The 13,431-nt window shown below is 37.5% G+C and overlaps 2 protein-coding genes across 2 annotated transcripts in view; one reads left to right on the top strand and one right to left on the bottom strand.

Moving 5' to 3' along the window:
* Positions 1 to 13,431, bottom strand: part of LOC124169436 (28S ribosomal protein S11, mitochondrial) — a 119,875-nt gene that overhangs the window by 38,124 nt on the left and 68,320 nt on the right. The window lies entirely within an intron of this gene.
* Positions 1 to 13,431, top strand: part of LOC124169432 (neuroblastoma-amplified sequence-like) — a 37,504-nt gene that overhangs the window by 12,774 nt on the left and 11,299 nt on the right. The window contains exons 19-33 of the mRNA XM_046548027.1: positions 466 to 597; positions 677 to 826; positions 909 to 1,066; positions 1,356 to 1,541; positions 1,623 to 1,725; positions 2,919 to 3,115; positions 3,228 to 3,340; positions 5,605 to 5,780; positions 5,914 to 6,104; positions 8,301 to 8,394; positions 8,473 to 8,615; positions 9,581 to 9,840; positions 10,666 to 10,892; positions 11,802 to 12,001; positions 12,398 to 12,595. Coding sequence (XP_046403983.1) covers positions 466 to 597; positions 677 to 826; positions 909 to 1,066; positions 1,356 to 1,541; positions 1,623 to 1,725; positions 2,919 to 3,115; positions 3,228 to 3,340; positions 5,605 to 5,780; positions 5,914 to 6,104; positions 8,301 to 8,394; positions 8,473 to 8,615; positions 9,581 to 9,840; positions 10,666 to 10,892; positions 11,802 to 12,001; positions 12,398 to 12,595 — 2,528 coding nt within the window. The remainder of the gene's footprint in view (positions 1 to 465; positions 598 to 676; positions 827 to 908; positions 1,067 to 1,355; positions 1,542 to 1,622; positions 1,726 to 2,918; positions 3,116 to 3,227; positions 3,341 to 5,604; positions 5,781 to 5,913; positions 6,105 to 8,300; positions 8,395 to 8,472; positions 8,616 to 9,580; positions 9,841 to 10,665; positions 10,893 to 11,801; positions 12,002 to 12,397; positions 12,596 to 13,431) is intronic.

Genomic DNA, 13,431 nt, shown 5'->3' with positions numbered 1-13,431 from the left:
TTCTCAGAATATTTGTTTTCTCCCTGATAGCAATTCCAATTCATCTTCTTATCTCGTGAGAACTCCGAAAGATGGACTGAAAATAATTGAAGAAAATCCAGTGGAAAAGAGCTTGTATTTTGCAAAATGCCTCAGATTGTCAGCTAGCACTTGGCAGCAGGAGTGGGGGCAAAGCGATGTTAGTTGAATTAATTATATGCCCAATTGTTTCCATAAAATTAAAATATTCATTAATCAGCTAAATTCCTGTTCGAATCATTTAAAGGAAATCAAAATTACTCCCCAAAATCTTGTGTTGCCTGCTGCATAGGCAACCGAGTCAAATAATCCAGCATTCATCATTTAGTATTCGAGGTATTCGAAATTCGAGGTATTCGAATATTCGAGCAATGATTTAATATTCGAATTCGATATTCGAATTCGAGAAATCTGCTATTCGACCCATCTCTAATTTTTTCCTTTCAGGGCCTTGATATTCTCCATGGCGAACTGTTAACTCTTGAAACGCTCGTGTATGAGGTGGGAATGGAAAATATTAGTCTTTCTGATGTGCAGAAAAAGACTAATCTGGAAAAAGCCCAGTTATTGATGCAAAAGGTAATTATAAATTTGGCAGTGAGCGGTTGAATCTCTACGGTGTGAATTGTAATTTCAATAATATACTAATGAATTTCAGACCACTGAAAGCAGTTTTGTTCGCGACATGAAGTATTTACTAATGCCATTTCTTGTCCGCTGCGAGAAAGAAAGTAAGGGAAGTTTGAAGCAATTGCTTCATGATTATTTGATTGACATTAGCTCCAAAGATTTAAGGCTACCATTACAAGTAAGTAAAAGATTAACGTGTAAATGGTAGTTAAGTGTAAGTTTATTTCAGTGATCATTATTTTTTATACTCTTTCTTTCAGTTATTTATCTATTTTGGTTCTGAGAAATCTGAATCCTTTCTATCTTCCCTTGATGATAGAACAACCTTGGCTTTGGACTGCTTGTATGCTTATCCTGAAGCAGACCAACTTGATATTGCATTTAAAATTCTGGAATGTTTACCAGAAAGGGGTTTTGGGCAAGTATTATTTTATGGAACTGCATTATGGTCTACTTTGACTTGTATTAAGTGATGAGCACATATGTATTTCTTTTAATTTTGAATGTAGTGGTTACATTCTTTTAATTGTTTGCAAAACAGTCAGATTTCTTGATCTTGAAGTTTTCATTGGATTCGAATCAAATCTATATGTCGAAAAATCATAGGCCTAGTCAATTTGTTTGAAATGGTGAAGGCACGTTGTCTTGTAAGTGTTATGTACTTATGTTAATAGCTGAAGCTCCTTGTGATCTCTTTTTTTTTATAGATCCAAAGGCCATCGAAACATTGATCTTCAGGAAAGAGTTGATGAGCTGGAATCACATTTGAGTTGTGCTGAAATTTTTCAACGAAATGGAATTTTAATGCCACTGACCTATATACGCCAAGTTCAGTATGACCATGATACTGTTTATGGACTTCTTGTTAAACTTTCCCGTTCTATTATCAAGAAGTAAGTTCTGAAGTATCTATGTGTAAACTTTTGATGATATGCTGACATTTCATTTTCATGGAATAAAACTACTATTTTCAGGTCTTTGTCGGCAACGCAAGTTGAGTGGAACTATTTATTGAATGATATCATGGATCTCCAAGCAAAGGCATTTTCCATAATTAATTTTGAAACATGTATAGAGGTTTGTTTGAAAATTCAATCTTCTCAATTCTAAGGTATTTTGTCCAGGGAAAGTCAACTGCCTGTTAAAGAATTTTTTCTCCTCAGAAGCAAATGAACTCCTAGCAGATCTCTTTTTTTAGATGCAAAAATCCTCACTTTGCCTCTTCTATATATGTATTCCAATATTAGCATCTTCAATTGACCTGTGCATGCTTCATTCTATCTGATCTGGATAGATTTCCTTCCAATGCACCTTACAACGTTTACAACTAGTTTAATTGATCCAGAAATAACAAACCATGTAGTTGATTTCCCTCTCTCTACACAATTTTTAACAACATCCCAGCTGAAATTAAAGCGATGAATCTCTTCACCTACTTAGTTCATAAACCATTTTAATGATCAAAAGTTCCTGGAGTTTAGGCCTATTGATGCAAAAGTGTTTTACTGACGTTTTGGTTTATTTGCAAACCATCCACGATTGTTTATCTGTGCAAAAATAAGTCCTGAGGATGGTTTACAAAATGAACCAAAATGTCGGCAAAGCACTTTTGCATCATTTGGCCCAAACTCGAGGAACTGTTGATCATTAATAGATAAAGGAAACAATCTAATTATCTTTAACCATTTTAGTAAGAAGGTGCTATGGTATTGAATATTCTCTGATAAATATATGATACTGGAATATTGTTGGATCGTTTTCCTTTTTTCTTACTCATGTAATTAATCACGTTGTCAGTGGTGTAGCCAGAGGGGAGGTCTGGGGGGTCCGGACCCCCCCACCCCCCCGAAATATAAAAACACAATTATTTTCAATTGAGTTCAATTGAGCAAAGTTCTTGATCCTTGTATTCATACAATAATTTTCCTTCATAAAAGAAAATAAAGTATTGAAAAATCATGAATTTACAAAATATTTCTTTTAACAAATCAAGTTTTTTGATTAGGAAAAGTGTTAAAATTAGTTTAAAACCCTGTGAAAACTCCTTAGTACCCTGTTTTTCAAAAATTTTCCCCCCTGGTTTTGAAACCCCACCCCCCGAACTAAATTCCTGACTACGCCACTGTTTATTGTCTATGTTACTCTTGACATAAACATGCATGTGTGTGGTTACCAATGGCAAAAAATAGCATTTATTATTTCTTCATAGTTGTTACTTAAGTTTCTACCCTACTATATGAACTTGATACATCCTTTGCCTTTGTTTCCAGGTGTACGTTTCTGCTCTGTTGTCATCTGGATTGGGAGCAAATATTAAAAATGCGAGTGAATACCTTCAGTGCTCAAAAGATATGGGGTGTAGTAAAAGAGTCTCGTATGATCGAAGTGTACAGTTGATTTTAAAATCTGCCAGAGAATATTTCGATTCATCTGGTGATGTGCACGATCCCTCTATGAATTTGGCCAAGTAAGTTTATCTCTTAATTTTACTGGTCGAAGTGATTTTATGCTTCTCTTTTGTTGTTCCTTCTTCCCTATGTAATTGCATTTGCCGCTAAATTTATTTCCCTTGATTTCAGGTCTTGTTTACAACTTATTTTGGATCAGGATAATGAAATTGAAGAAGAATTAGATTTGATTGAAGCTCTTCATATCTTGAGCGAGTTTGGTGTGAAAATGCTTCCCTTGCAAGGTACAAATTGTGTTTTTATTCCCATCCTTCAGCCTGTCATGAAGAGAATGAAACAGAGGATCTGCTCCCTATTATTAAGAAAATAAAACATATGCAGTTTGTTTCTCATCCTCTGTGTTGGATCTCCTCAGGCATACAGCCCACTCAAATGTTTTCTACCTATCGCATCTGTTGTCCCCCTCAAGAAAATTTCTATTTATGTGCCTCGCTCCTTTCCTATTTTAAAGATCCTAATTTTTCTGTAATTTTGCTGTAGATTTGAACAATGACAGAAAATGTTTGAAATTATTGCATGGACATGCAAAATATTGCATGCATATCTGGTTTTGAAGTATTTGTGAAAACCCAAATTGTTAAAACTAGGAACACATGTACAGACTATAAGTAAATATCCATTAAAACCACCCTAACCTATGGGTAATTATCAGGCTGACATTCGTACAATAAATACTCCGTACAAAGAATTTAAAGGACTGGGAAATGGCTACGTTGTTGTGAAGGGGTTTGTTATAGGAGGTGTTTTGCAGATTGCGTTGTTGTAGGATGATCTTAGAGTTTGCTTAGATGGAAGAAGTAATTTGCAAATATAGAAACTGTAGTGAACTCCAGTTGGGATTTTTTTCTTGAAGGGATGAAAAAATCTCTCCATGGTTACAAATAAAGTTTGCTTACGATGTATAAAGCCACTAACTGGCTCACTCTTGGATTTACATGTATACGTGACCACTACCCGAAGCACTAGTGAACTGAAATTTTTCACCGAGTTGGGAGACTAAAGAACTCTAGAAACTCCAACTTTCTGTACCCTTCCCATGAAAAAATTCTTCATTATGCAAATTCCAGTATTTTCCATGTAAGTCTCCAGCCAATGGCTTCTGACGCCTTGTTTACTCGGTAACCAATGTCAACTATTCGGACAAGGGGAGGATTTCTGCTTTGTTTGGTATGCTTTTTACTCCTATTAACCCCAGAAATCTGGAGAAACGAATCTTCTGACCTGAACTTCCATGGGCCACCCTAACATCTTAATGGTGTATGCAACCCAAGTGACAATACATATTGTGGAAACTCAAAAGGACAACTGCCTTTTCTTCTTATTGAAACATGTTTCCTTTTAAAGTATCAAATACCCTGTTAGTGCCCTCATCCCCCTTGAAAGTATTCCAGATGTATCCATCCCGATATATCTCCGTGTGTCCCTCTGGTGGAAGGCCTCTAACACCAAAAGTACGCACATGATCTTACATCTGGACATTTTTTGGTAATGAAATTGCTTTTGAATACCGTATTTCTCCGAATATAGTCCCCCTCTCAATATAATCCCCCCCCCTAATTTTGAGACCTTAGTTTTGGGAAAAAATTTTAAAAATACGTTTGAATATAGTCCCCCCTTTACTTTTACCACGGACATTTTTGGAAAAAAAGGGGGGGACCATATTCAGATGAATACAGTATGTATTGTATGCACTCGGGAAAATAGTTTCTCAGAGAAAATTTTGATAGAGAGAGGTAGGTTTCCTGACTGAAGCCTACATGCATACGTGGGAGGTTTTGTGGTTATAGATGATGTGTCAGAAAGGAATGATAATGACAGTTTCCACAATTTATTAATTACCAGTTTTGATTACATAGTATCATCATCAGGCGATGATGATGTGTACTATGTAATCGAAACCGGTCGCATCAATTAATAAATTGTGAAACCTGCCATTGTCTTTCTGATACATCATGAACGAGTTCCAGAGGTTTTCCGCTTGTATTATGCATGGGAAGAGCCTGAGACCAGGGATATTACTTCATAAAAAGGTTTTCATAAAATTTCCATGTAACAGAGGTTTGTAATTTATGGTTTTACCATACTTAAGAGTGATGCAATGAAAAGCAACACCAGTAGAAATGGAGACTGCTTGCATGTGATACCATGTGCATATTTACATTAGAGCCTCAATAATCTGTAATTTGATTCAGTGCTCACGTGATTTTCTGCCTATCACTCTAGTCTCCCCCGACATTTCCCGACTCTCCGTTTCCTACAATCCTTTAATATCCCTCTCCTACACTTCCTCTTCTCAAAACAAAAGAAAAAACACTGCATAACCCAGAAACCAGAGTAGAAAAACCCTTAATAAAATGATCATGAATGGAATATTGACTATCTCCTTGGGTAATCCCGTTTATTTAGACCGATAATTGAAGGTCATCTGTGTACGTATTTCAATACTGTAAAAACTACCATTGTGGTTAAAATATGTATTTATTTTCAGTGAGGTTATTCCCAAATCGGATAAAACTCGTGGAGAATTGTCTTAACAGTAATCCTGATGCCTATAAGAGATCTGTGAGTTTGCTGAAGTTGGCCAAAACTTTGCACGTGGAAGATGATGATCACAGGGTACGGGATGGGAAGGTCCTGTCTCTAATAGCTGAGAAAGCCCTTGAGGTTAGTTCTGTGTCCTCCTCTGGAATAAATATGCATTGCTCTTTATCAGCTAATTGTCTTTATGCATGCATACACTAGTAATTATGTGTAAAAATCAAGTTAAACGTACCGACTTTCTCTTGAATGTTTACAGGTGAAGGATTTTAAATGCTGTGTAAAAGTTTGTCAGAATATAATGGATCAAAGCTATGGTAATGGCTGGGAAATTGCTCAAAAGCTTGGGCGCTGCCCTGAGTTTCATGACTTGAAATTGAAAATAAGACTGGTATCTTTTGCCTTATTGCACTGTGATCCGCATATGATCGAGCCCTTGGTGAAATTGAAGTAAGTCCCTTGCAGGTTTTGTAGTGCATTAAGAGTGTTGGTTATTGTCTATTGCCTGCTCTTGTATGATTGAGTGAGGAAAGAAATTTTGGAAAATGAGTTACAAATTACATAGTAATTAAAATGGGAGAATTACTTAATTTTCAGTAAAAATTGAAGCTCCAATAATGCTACATAAATTCTGGGGTAAAATTGATTGCAATCACGGAGATATATATATATTCAGCTAATTACAGTGGAACCTCGTTAAAGCGAGTATGGGCTATAGCGACACTCCCGCTATAACGAGAGATAGCCGATGCACCGTCAATTGACCCTATAATAAGCGCGTTAAAAAATTCTTTTTTACGAGACCCTTTTGGTGTTGGCTCTCGCCATAGCGAGGGTTTCACCGCCGGAAGACTTTCACCAAGACTCCTTAACCTCTGTAATTGCTAGCGATCTGTTAGAAATGAAGTTAATGGAGTTCTCAGTCTCAAATTTATGTGGTAAACTGTCGTTCGATAAATAAGTAGTTAATTTTGGTGAAAATATTGTGGCATAAACATCCACAAATGCTTGATCTTCTTTTGTTCCTCGGGCGGCATAAAGCAATCGGCAGCATACCCGCACGTCCGTGAGTTGCGTGAATAGAAAGCACTTGATGGCAGTCACCATGCCCAAAAAAAACACCAAACACGTCTAAGCGAGAAAATAAAAATAAAGGAGTAATATGAGAGTGTCGAAATTAATTTATCTTCCTATTCGCTCTGCAAAATTTAAAAAAAACAAAAGCGCCCAAGGAATGCAGACGATGAAGAGTTATAAGAAGCTTTGTTCGGGTGGTTTTGCCCATTCAAATCTGCGGGAACTTCTGAGAAAGGGGCTACGCCCAAGCCTGAAGCGGAGTATTTTAGGGATAGATTGCGAACTGAGAATTTTAAGAGTGCGGAAGGTTGATTATACTAATGCGAAGCACCAAAGCGTTATCTCCCCTCACAATTGCTGGTGATGCCTGCGGTGTAAACCTGAAGTCGTGGAAGAAAGGACTCCGATCATAAGTATCTTTAGAAGTATTCCCCGCGTCATATAACATAGACGAAATGGAACTTTTTTTACATACTACTCCCCGACAAAACCCTTGCAGTATGAGGTATTTCTTGCAATGATGCCTCTGAAGGTAGGTAGTGCACCTTAGCGATGATGTAGGATGTACGAAGCAATGATACTCAGCGTGAATTGTCCGGATGGACGTATTTATTCTCCGTTGCGGATTTACAAGGGTGAACGATTCGCGTCACTGGTCGGAGTCGTACTGGCGCTCTCTTTTGTCACGTGGGTAGCCGAGCATCCCCTGGTGGCCGCTGGAAGAACTCACAGAACAACTAACTTTCGTTTGCAGTGCCGTGGTAAACTCGGTGTATCATTTCAAATACGTCGCGAGCGTAACACTCAAAAAGAAACTTTTTATCAACAACGGCAATTTTAATCACGTCATTTTTCAAGCTTAGCAAACTTTTTACCGTAGATGATGAAGGTATTACATTATCTGATAGAAAAAGTCTTCCAAGGCGGGAACGTTATACAACCTTCCACCGTTTTCGTCTGTAGAAACAAATGTAATGCGTTATTTCACTTCACTGCCACTTAACGTACATAAACAATAAACATACACCAATGGAAACCTCTGAGGCATTTAATAACCGCGATACTGTTTTTTTAGTTAATTTTTGAATTTTCAGTGGAAAATACCAAAATAATAGAATGATCATGTAAATGAACTAATTAAGTGCATAGAAAAATGAATTCGTCGGTTGTGCATTGGCAAAATGATTGACGAAACAATGCTTTCCATGATTTTTATTCAGTGCGGCGCTTATAAATTGTTTGAATAGTTAGTCGTTGTTTGAGTAAGGAAATTTAGTGATGCAAAAAACATCGTCTTTCGTCTGGATTTAAGCTTACGTTTATCGGATAGATGTTTATCTGTCGCCGCACCACTCCTGTTCCTGTATATCTGTTCGCAACAGGTATATTGGCTATTATTTGCTCCACCTCCGGTAATGCGACAATTCGCTATAGCGAGTGTTTATTAGTGCACCGTGGGGTGTCGTTATATCGAGGTTGCACTGTAGATATCTCCATTTTCTACCCTGGTATTTGGGAATTTGCTTTTCTTTACTTCTCTAATACAAATGTATGCTTATTTTTAAATAGATGTAGCATTGATGTCCAAATACAGAATGAGTACATGGCAAATAAATTCTCAAAGGAGAAAACACCAGATAGGATTGGTGGCAGTGTCCCTATTGTAAGTATTGATATACCCTTGCTTTTTAACTAATCAGTGGAATTTTATTTTTTCTATACAATATCATAATTTTTACAGACATCAGCTCATCAGAGAGAAGAATCTAATGGCCAGGCAAGTTTTTACCAGACCTTAACAGTGTCAGCTGAAAATGTTAAAGAAAGAACAACTGCTATACTCAAGGGTCTTGGAGGTGAAACAGTTTGGAAGAATACGTTGAGGTGAGAACTTACATAAGCTGATGATATGAAAGGGATCATTTTGTCTATTTTTCCTGGACAAAAAAATATGGCTTTCCTGGAGAGCAGAGTGGATTTGTGCCATTGAAACCATTGCTGTCGCAATTGTTTTTATTGCTAGAAATTCTATTGTTAAAATGAAGTGTTGTCTTTTAGCTGAGGCTTTCAAAAGTTGTGAATGAAGGATTCCTCTGGGTTCCCAAAGTGTTCATGCTGATATGATATCAACAGTTTCACTTAAAAATTTTTTTCATTGGGAAAAAAAAAATATATGAAGAAATCAATCAATCAATTGATAATGTTAGGTTCGTGTATTTAAAAGTGGGATAGAAAATTGAATATCTGTCTCACTAGATAAAAAATTTGGCGTGAAAATAGTATAATTTCTACATGTGTCATTGGGGACAGATTTTACGTCTGTTTGGCCGTATGTGTGTCAGTAATTTTCATTTGATTGGTGGAGCAAGCTGCTATTTAACCTCTAAGATTGGTTCTAATTTTACCTGTAAGATTGGTTCTTTTAAGATTTGCTCGTGCTCATCAGTAGTATCAAAGAACAGCATTTCTTAATCACAGTAGTGGATTAAGCACATTGTGTTGGGTGGCTAGTTACTTAGTTGCGGCACCATTGTGGTGTGCAATATCACATGGGCATTATGTGTCTGAGGTGTGATATGTGTAGAAAGCGGCTTTTAGATATTCATAAATTACATATTTTTAAGCATTGTCTCTTAAGCTGGTGAAATAAAAACTCACATTGGAGAGCCACCTTTAAAATTACTATCTTTTCAATATTTCCTGATATTAACCCTCTCCTTAATCCGCCTCTGATTGATCAAGTAATTTATTATTGAATTTTCAGTTAGTTCATAGTCTCAGCGTGCCCACTAATTGTTTGACATTTACGCACTTAGTCATGACTAATAACTCATCTCATTTTTTGGCAGTTGGATTAGGCCTATACAAGATTATACATCCTCGGAAAATGAGGAGGATCTCAATGAAGATTTCACCAAGCAAGGTTATGACCCTTTCTACGCTACGTTGCATCCTGACTGTCACCTGAGTATCTTGGGCACAAAGTACAACAAATACTCATCTCCAGATCTGTCAAACACCTCTTTGGAACTACTCCAGATTTTATCAAGGATTAACCTATTGCAAGAAAGTAATGATGACAGTTCAGAAGTCAAGGCCAATCGAGATGGTAAGAAAAATTTATTTGTCACAGTTTTGTAAGCAGGGTGGAGAATAATGCTTTAATTGACTCTTTCACTGACAGCTAGCGGAAACATATCAGCCTTCTCTCGACATGACTGACAGAGGCTGAAATCTGAATTGTCATGGTCAGCTCTGAAATCTGAATTGTCATGGTCAGAAATCTGCATTGGTCCTGCACCCCTCATCACTATACTTCCTCCCCCCACTTTCCTAGCTACAGTTGAGAAAGTAATTTTCCATAAACAATGTCACAAGAATGCTAATTATGTATTTGCACAAACTTACAGCTCAAAGTTCTCTTATTTACTCAGGTGCATTAGTGTCATGTGCTTTCATAAATTCACCATCAGAATTAATGCTCGAAATTATGTATGTATTACGTATTACCAGGGAATTAATGGAAAGCCTGCTCATTGAAAACATTTCTTAGTTACTTTGAAGTTAAAAAAGAAGCCACACCCTAATTTACTGTCTTTAGCTAAAAGAGAGCAATTCCCAAATGGTATTACAATGCATTTTGTGAAATTAAAGGTCTCAGAAGGATTGGCCGCTTGTAGAAAAAAAATGTGACTTCTGGCAGTTGAAGGCTGTAGCCCTCTTCGAAGGGGAATTGGCCTCTTATTTAGGAAGCTCCATCTATAGATTCTATGTAGAGCAGTTTTCACTGATATACATAGGTATTTACATTCTATGATTATGGCCCGGAATGGCTAAAGTACTGTTGAATTTTATTGCATTAGGTAACTTTGAAGCAACCTCATACTTGATTGTTTTGAAATAAGGAGTTTATTTTTGATTTTTTTTCATTCAGTTATAGTGAAGTTGAGTGAGCTCCTGCTACCAGAAGATTGTGTCCTTGGAATGGCCTACTTGCTTGCTTTGGGAAATCCTAAGCTAGCAGACAATTGTTTTTCTGAACTAGAGCCAAAAACCGAAGTATCTCTTCAGCTGGCAATGTTGTACTTCAGTCTGCAGATTGCTGTGACATCAGCTCCTCCAGAAAAGAGGCATGACATGTACCTGCATGACCCCAATAAGGTTAGTGATCACATTGCATTTTTGAGTAAGTCTGGTCTGGGGAGTATAATTCATTAAAGCAGTCCAAATCAGAGCATAGTTTTTTGAAACGTACCTTACGTTTGTGACTGCTTATTTTCATTGCCAAAAACTTAAACCAAGTGGCATGGTTTTTGTTTTGTTTTTTTCCTGCAGCTCAGATTGCTTTGAAGAAAAAAATTGTCAAAGATCCGAGACTTAAAAAGGAACGACAATTGCCATTCCATGCCACCATGTAGAAATCCTTGGCATATCATGGATGATTGCGTACAAACATATTTCAATTTTTTGACAGAATGAGCAATTTTCTAGAATCTAAGTAGTGCTCTTGTATATGTATTACACTCCATGTAACGATTCCTTTGATGAAACTTATTACTAAGAACATTACCAATTTGTACTTATATGTGTGATGTATATAGTGAAATTCTTCCAGAAAATGAACTGATTTTCTCAGAGACCAACAGTTGCAAACAGCATTATCCTTAAATATACCAACGGATGAAGTGCACCATGAAAAAATATTTGACTTAGCCAGGATACGAACCCGGATCTCGCAATTGACGGTCAGGTCAGGTGGTCAGGTATCCAGTTACACCACCAAGCGATTTTCTCAAAGCGAACTTCGGGATGTGTTTTATCGAACAAGATGTTGACGTCACAAGTCCACATATGGCGAGGGTCGTGCTTACTAAGCAACTGTCGGGGTGAAAACACCCTTGTTTTGTCGCTGGTCTGCGACGACGAAATTCAAAGCACTGCGGGAACAAGTGACTGCGTACAAAGTCACTTGTTCCTGCAGAGCATAGTCCTTGTTGGAATACTTTTTCCCTCATAGTACAGCTGTGTTAATACATGACTAAGCGGCAAAATTCTTTTTTCTCCTTACAGCTGTTTCAGTATGTATATGGTCTGAAAAGTAATTTATCTGACTCAAACAAGTACTGCATGGAGAGGTTGGAGCACTATCACAGCTTATTGATTGATCATCTTCAAGAAAGATTGCTGTCCTCTATGGGTTACGGTGTTCATGTTCAAAGATTCAGTAGTGACTCAGAGTATCAACAAGACACGATCGTTGGGCTTGCACTGTAAGTTACACCATATTTTGATTTATTTCGGGAGAAGTATTTTTATACTTGTTGGAATAAATATAAGGAAGTTAAATAATGGATGGCAATTCACTGTCTGGCCTAACTGTCCTCCATTAAAGTACTTGCAAGTTATTGAGTGTCCAAATGTGTTGATAAGCTATTTTTTACTTATTAATCACAATTTTTATGAGTATATTGTCATTTATGTTTAATTTATATTCTCTGGATGCATAAGAAATCCATGATAAGGGCTATAATACTTTTAAAGAAATAAAAAGTGATCAGAAAGCCTGAAGGATGGAAAAAAGTGAAGTAATCAACGAACAAGGAGTCAAAAATATTAAGCCAATGGATTAATGTTGCCTAACGTCTAATGAAATTGTTCAATTTTAGGACTGATGATAGTGCAGCCTTCCAATTTGCCATGGATTTGGCTGCTAGGCACCATGTTCCCGAGGGGAAGTTGGTCGCTGCTTATGTGTCCACCATATTTATCAGTGACCGTCTGTCCCTGAAAGAACTGAAGTCACGGATATCAGATCCCAAGCTTGTTGAAAAAATGAAGGCTGCTCCAGATAATGTGATCAATAGGTAAGATTTTATGTGCAGGATGTGTAAGAGGGATTTTCATGCATATAACAATCACAGATTATTTTACATCACGTTCAAAGTGATTATTTATTATTAGGCATACTGACTGAGCAGCTCTGGACTTAATCAGGAGGGTTCAGGAAGATCTGATCAGTCTGGGAATCAGGTTGTTGTTATGGTTTGAATATTGGCTTCCCATCCTGGGGGTCTGGGTTCTAATCCTGGCAGTGGCAAGGATTTTTCAGAGGTTGTTGAATCTCCACTGCAGTGTTGTGTGGAGGACACCTTAAGTGCAGCACTCTGTCCGTTGGATGGGATGCTTGGCTATGCACCCCTCTATTGCCTTTTTTTAAGAGCAGGCTAATGCCAATACATGTGTACCAGGTTTTCTCCACCCTTCCCCACCTACCATCCTCTCATGGTGCAAATTACATAATCTCTGGGTCACCTCTCCTAACATCTCAACTACATGATCTGATTGAATGCATACACCATCTAGCTGAGTAAGATCAGTCGGCCATTTTCCTGAGCAAAATAAGTCCTCACTCAATTCCCCTCGTTGCTTATTTTTATTTTTTATTTATTTCCAAATTCCCCGTAAACAGCACATTGTGGCCTTTACAACGGGTTTTCAACATTAACGAAGGACGACACAAACATCCATGCCCTGGTTAGGGATCACTTACCCAGGCGGGATTCGAACCCACGACCTACGGATTGGCAGGCGAGTACTTTACCCCACCGCCACCTAGGCCGGCAATGGAGCGATAGAACGCAGTGGGATTATGTAATATCTCGCGAGAGCATGAATGCCATTTTTGCCCCCTGCTGCTGCT

This window comes from Ischnura elegans, chromosome 12, assembly GCF_921293095.1.
Source record: "Ischnura elegans chromosome 12, ioIscEleg1.1, whole genome shotgun sequence".
Classification (NCBI taxonomy): Eukaryota; Metazoa; Arthropoda; class Insecta; order Odonata; family Coenagrionidae; genus Ischnura; species Ischnura elegans.
This window is presented reverse-complemented; position numbering and strand designations above follow the sequence as displayed.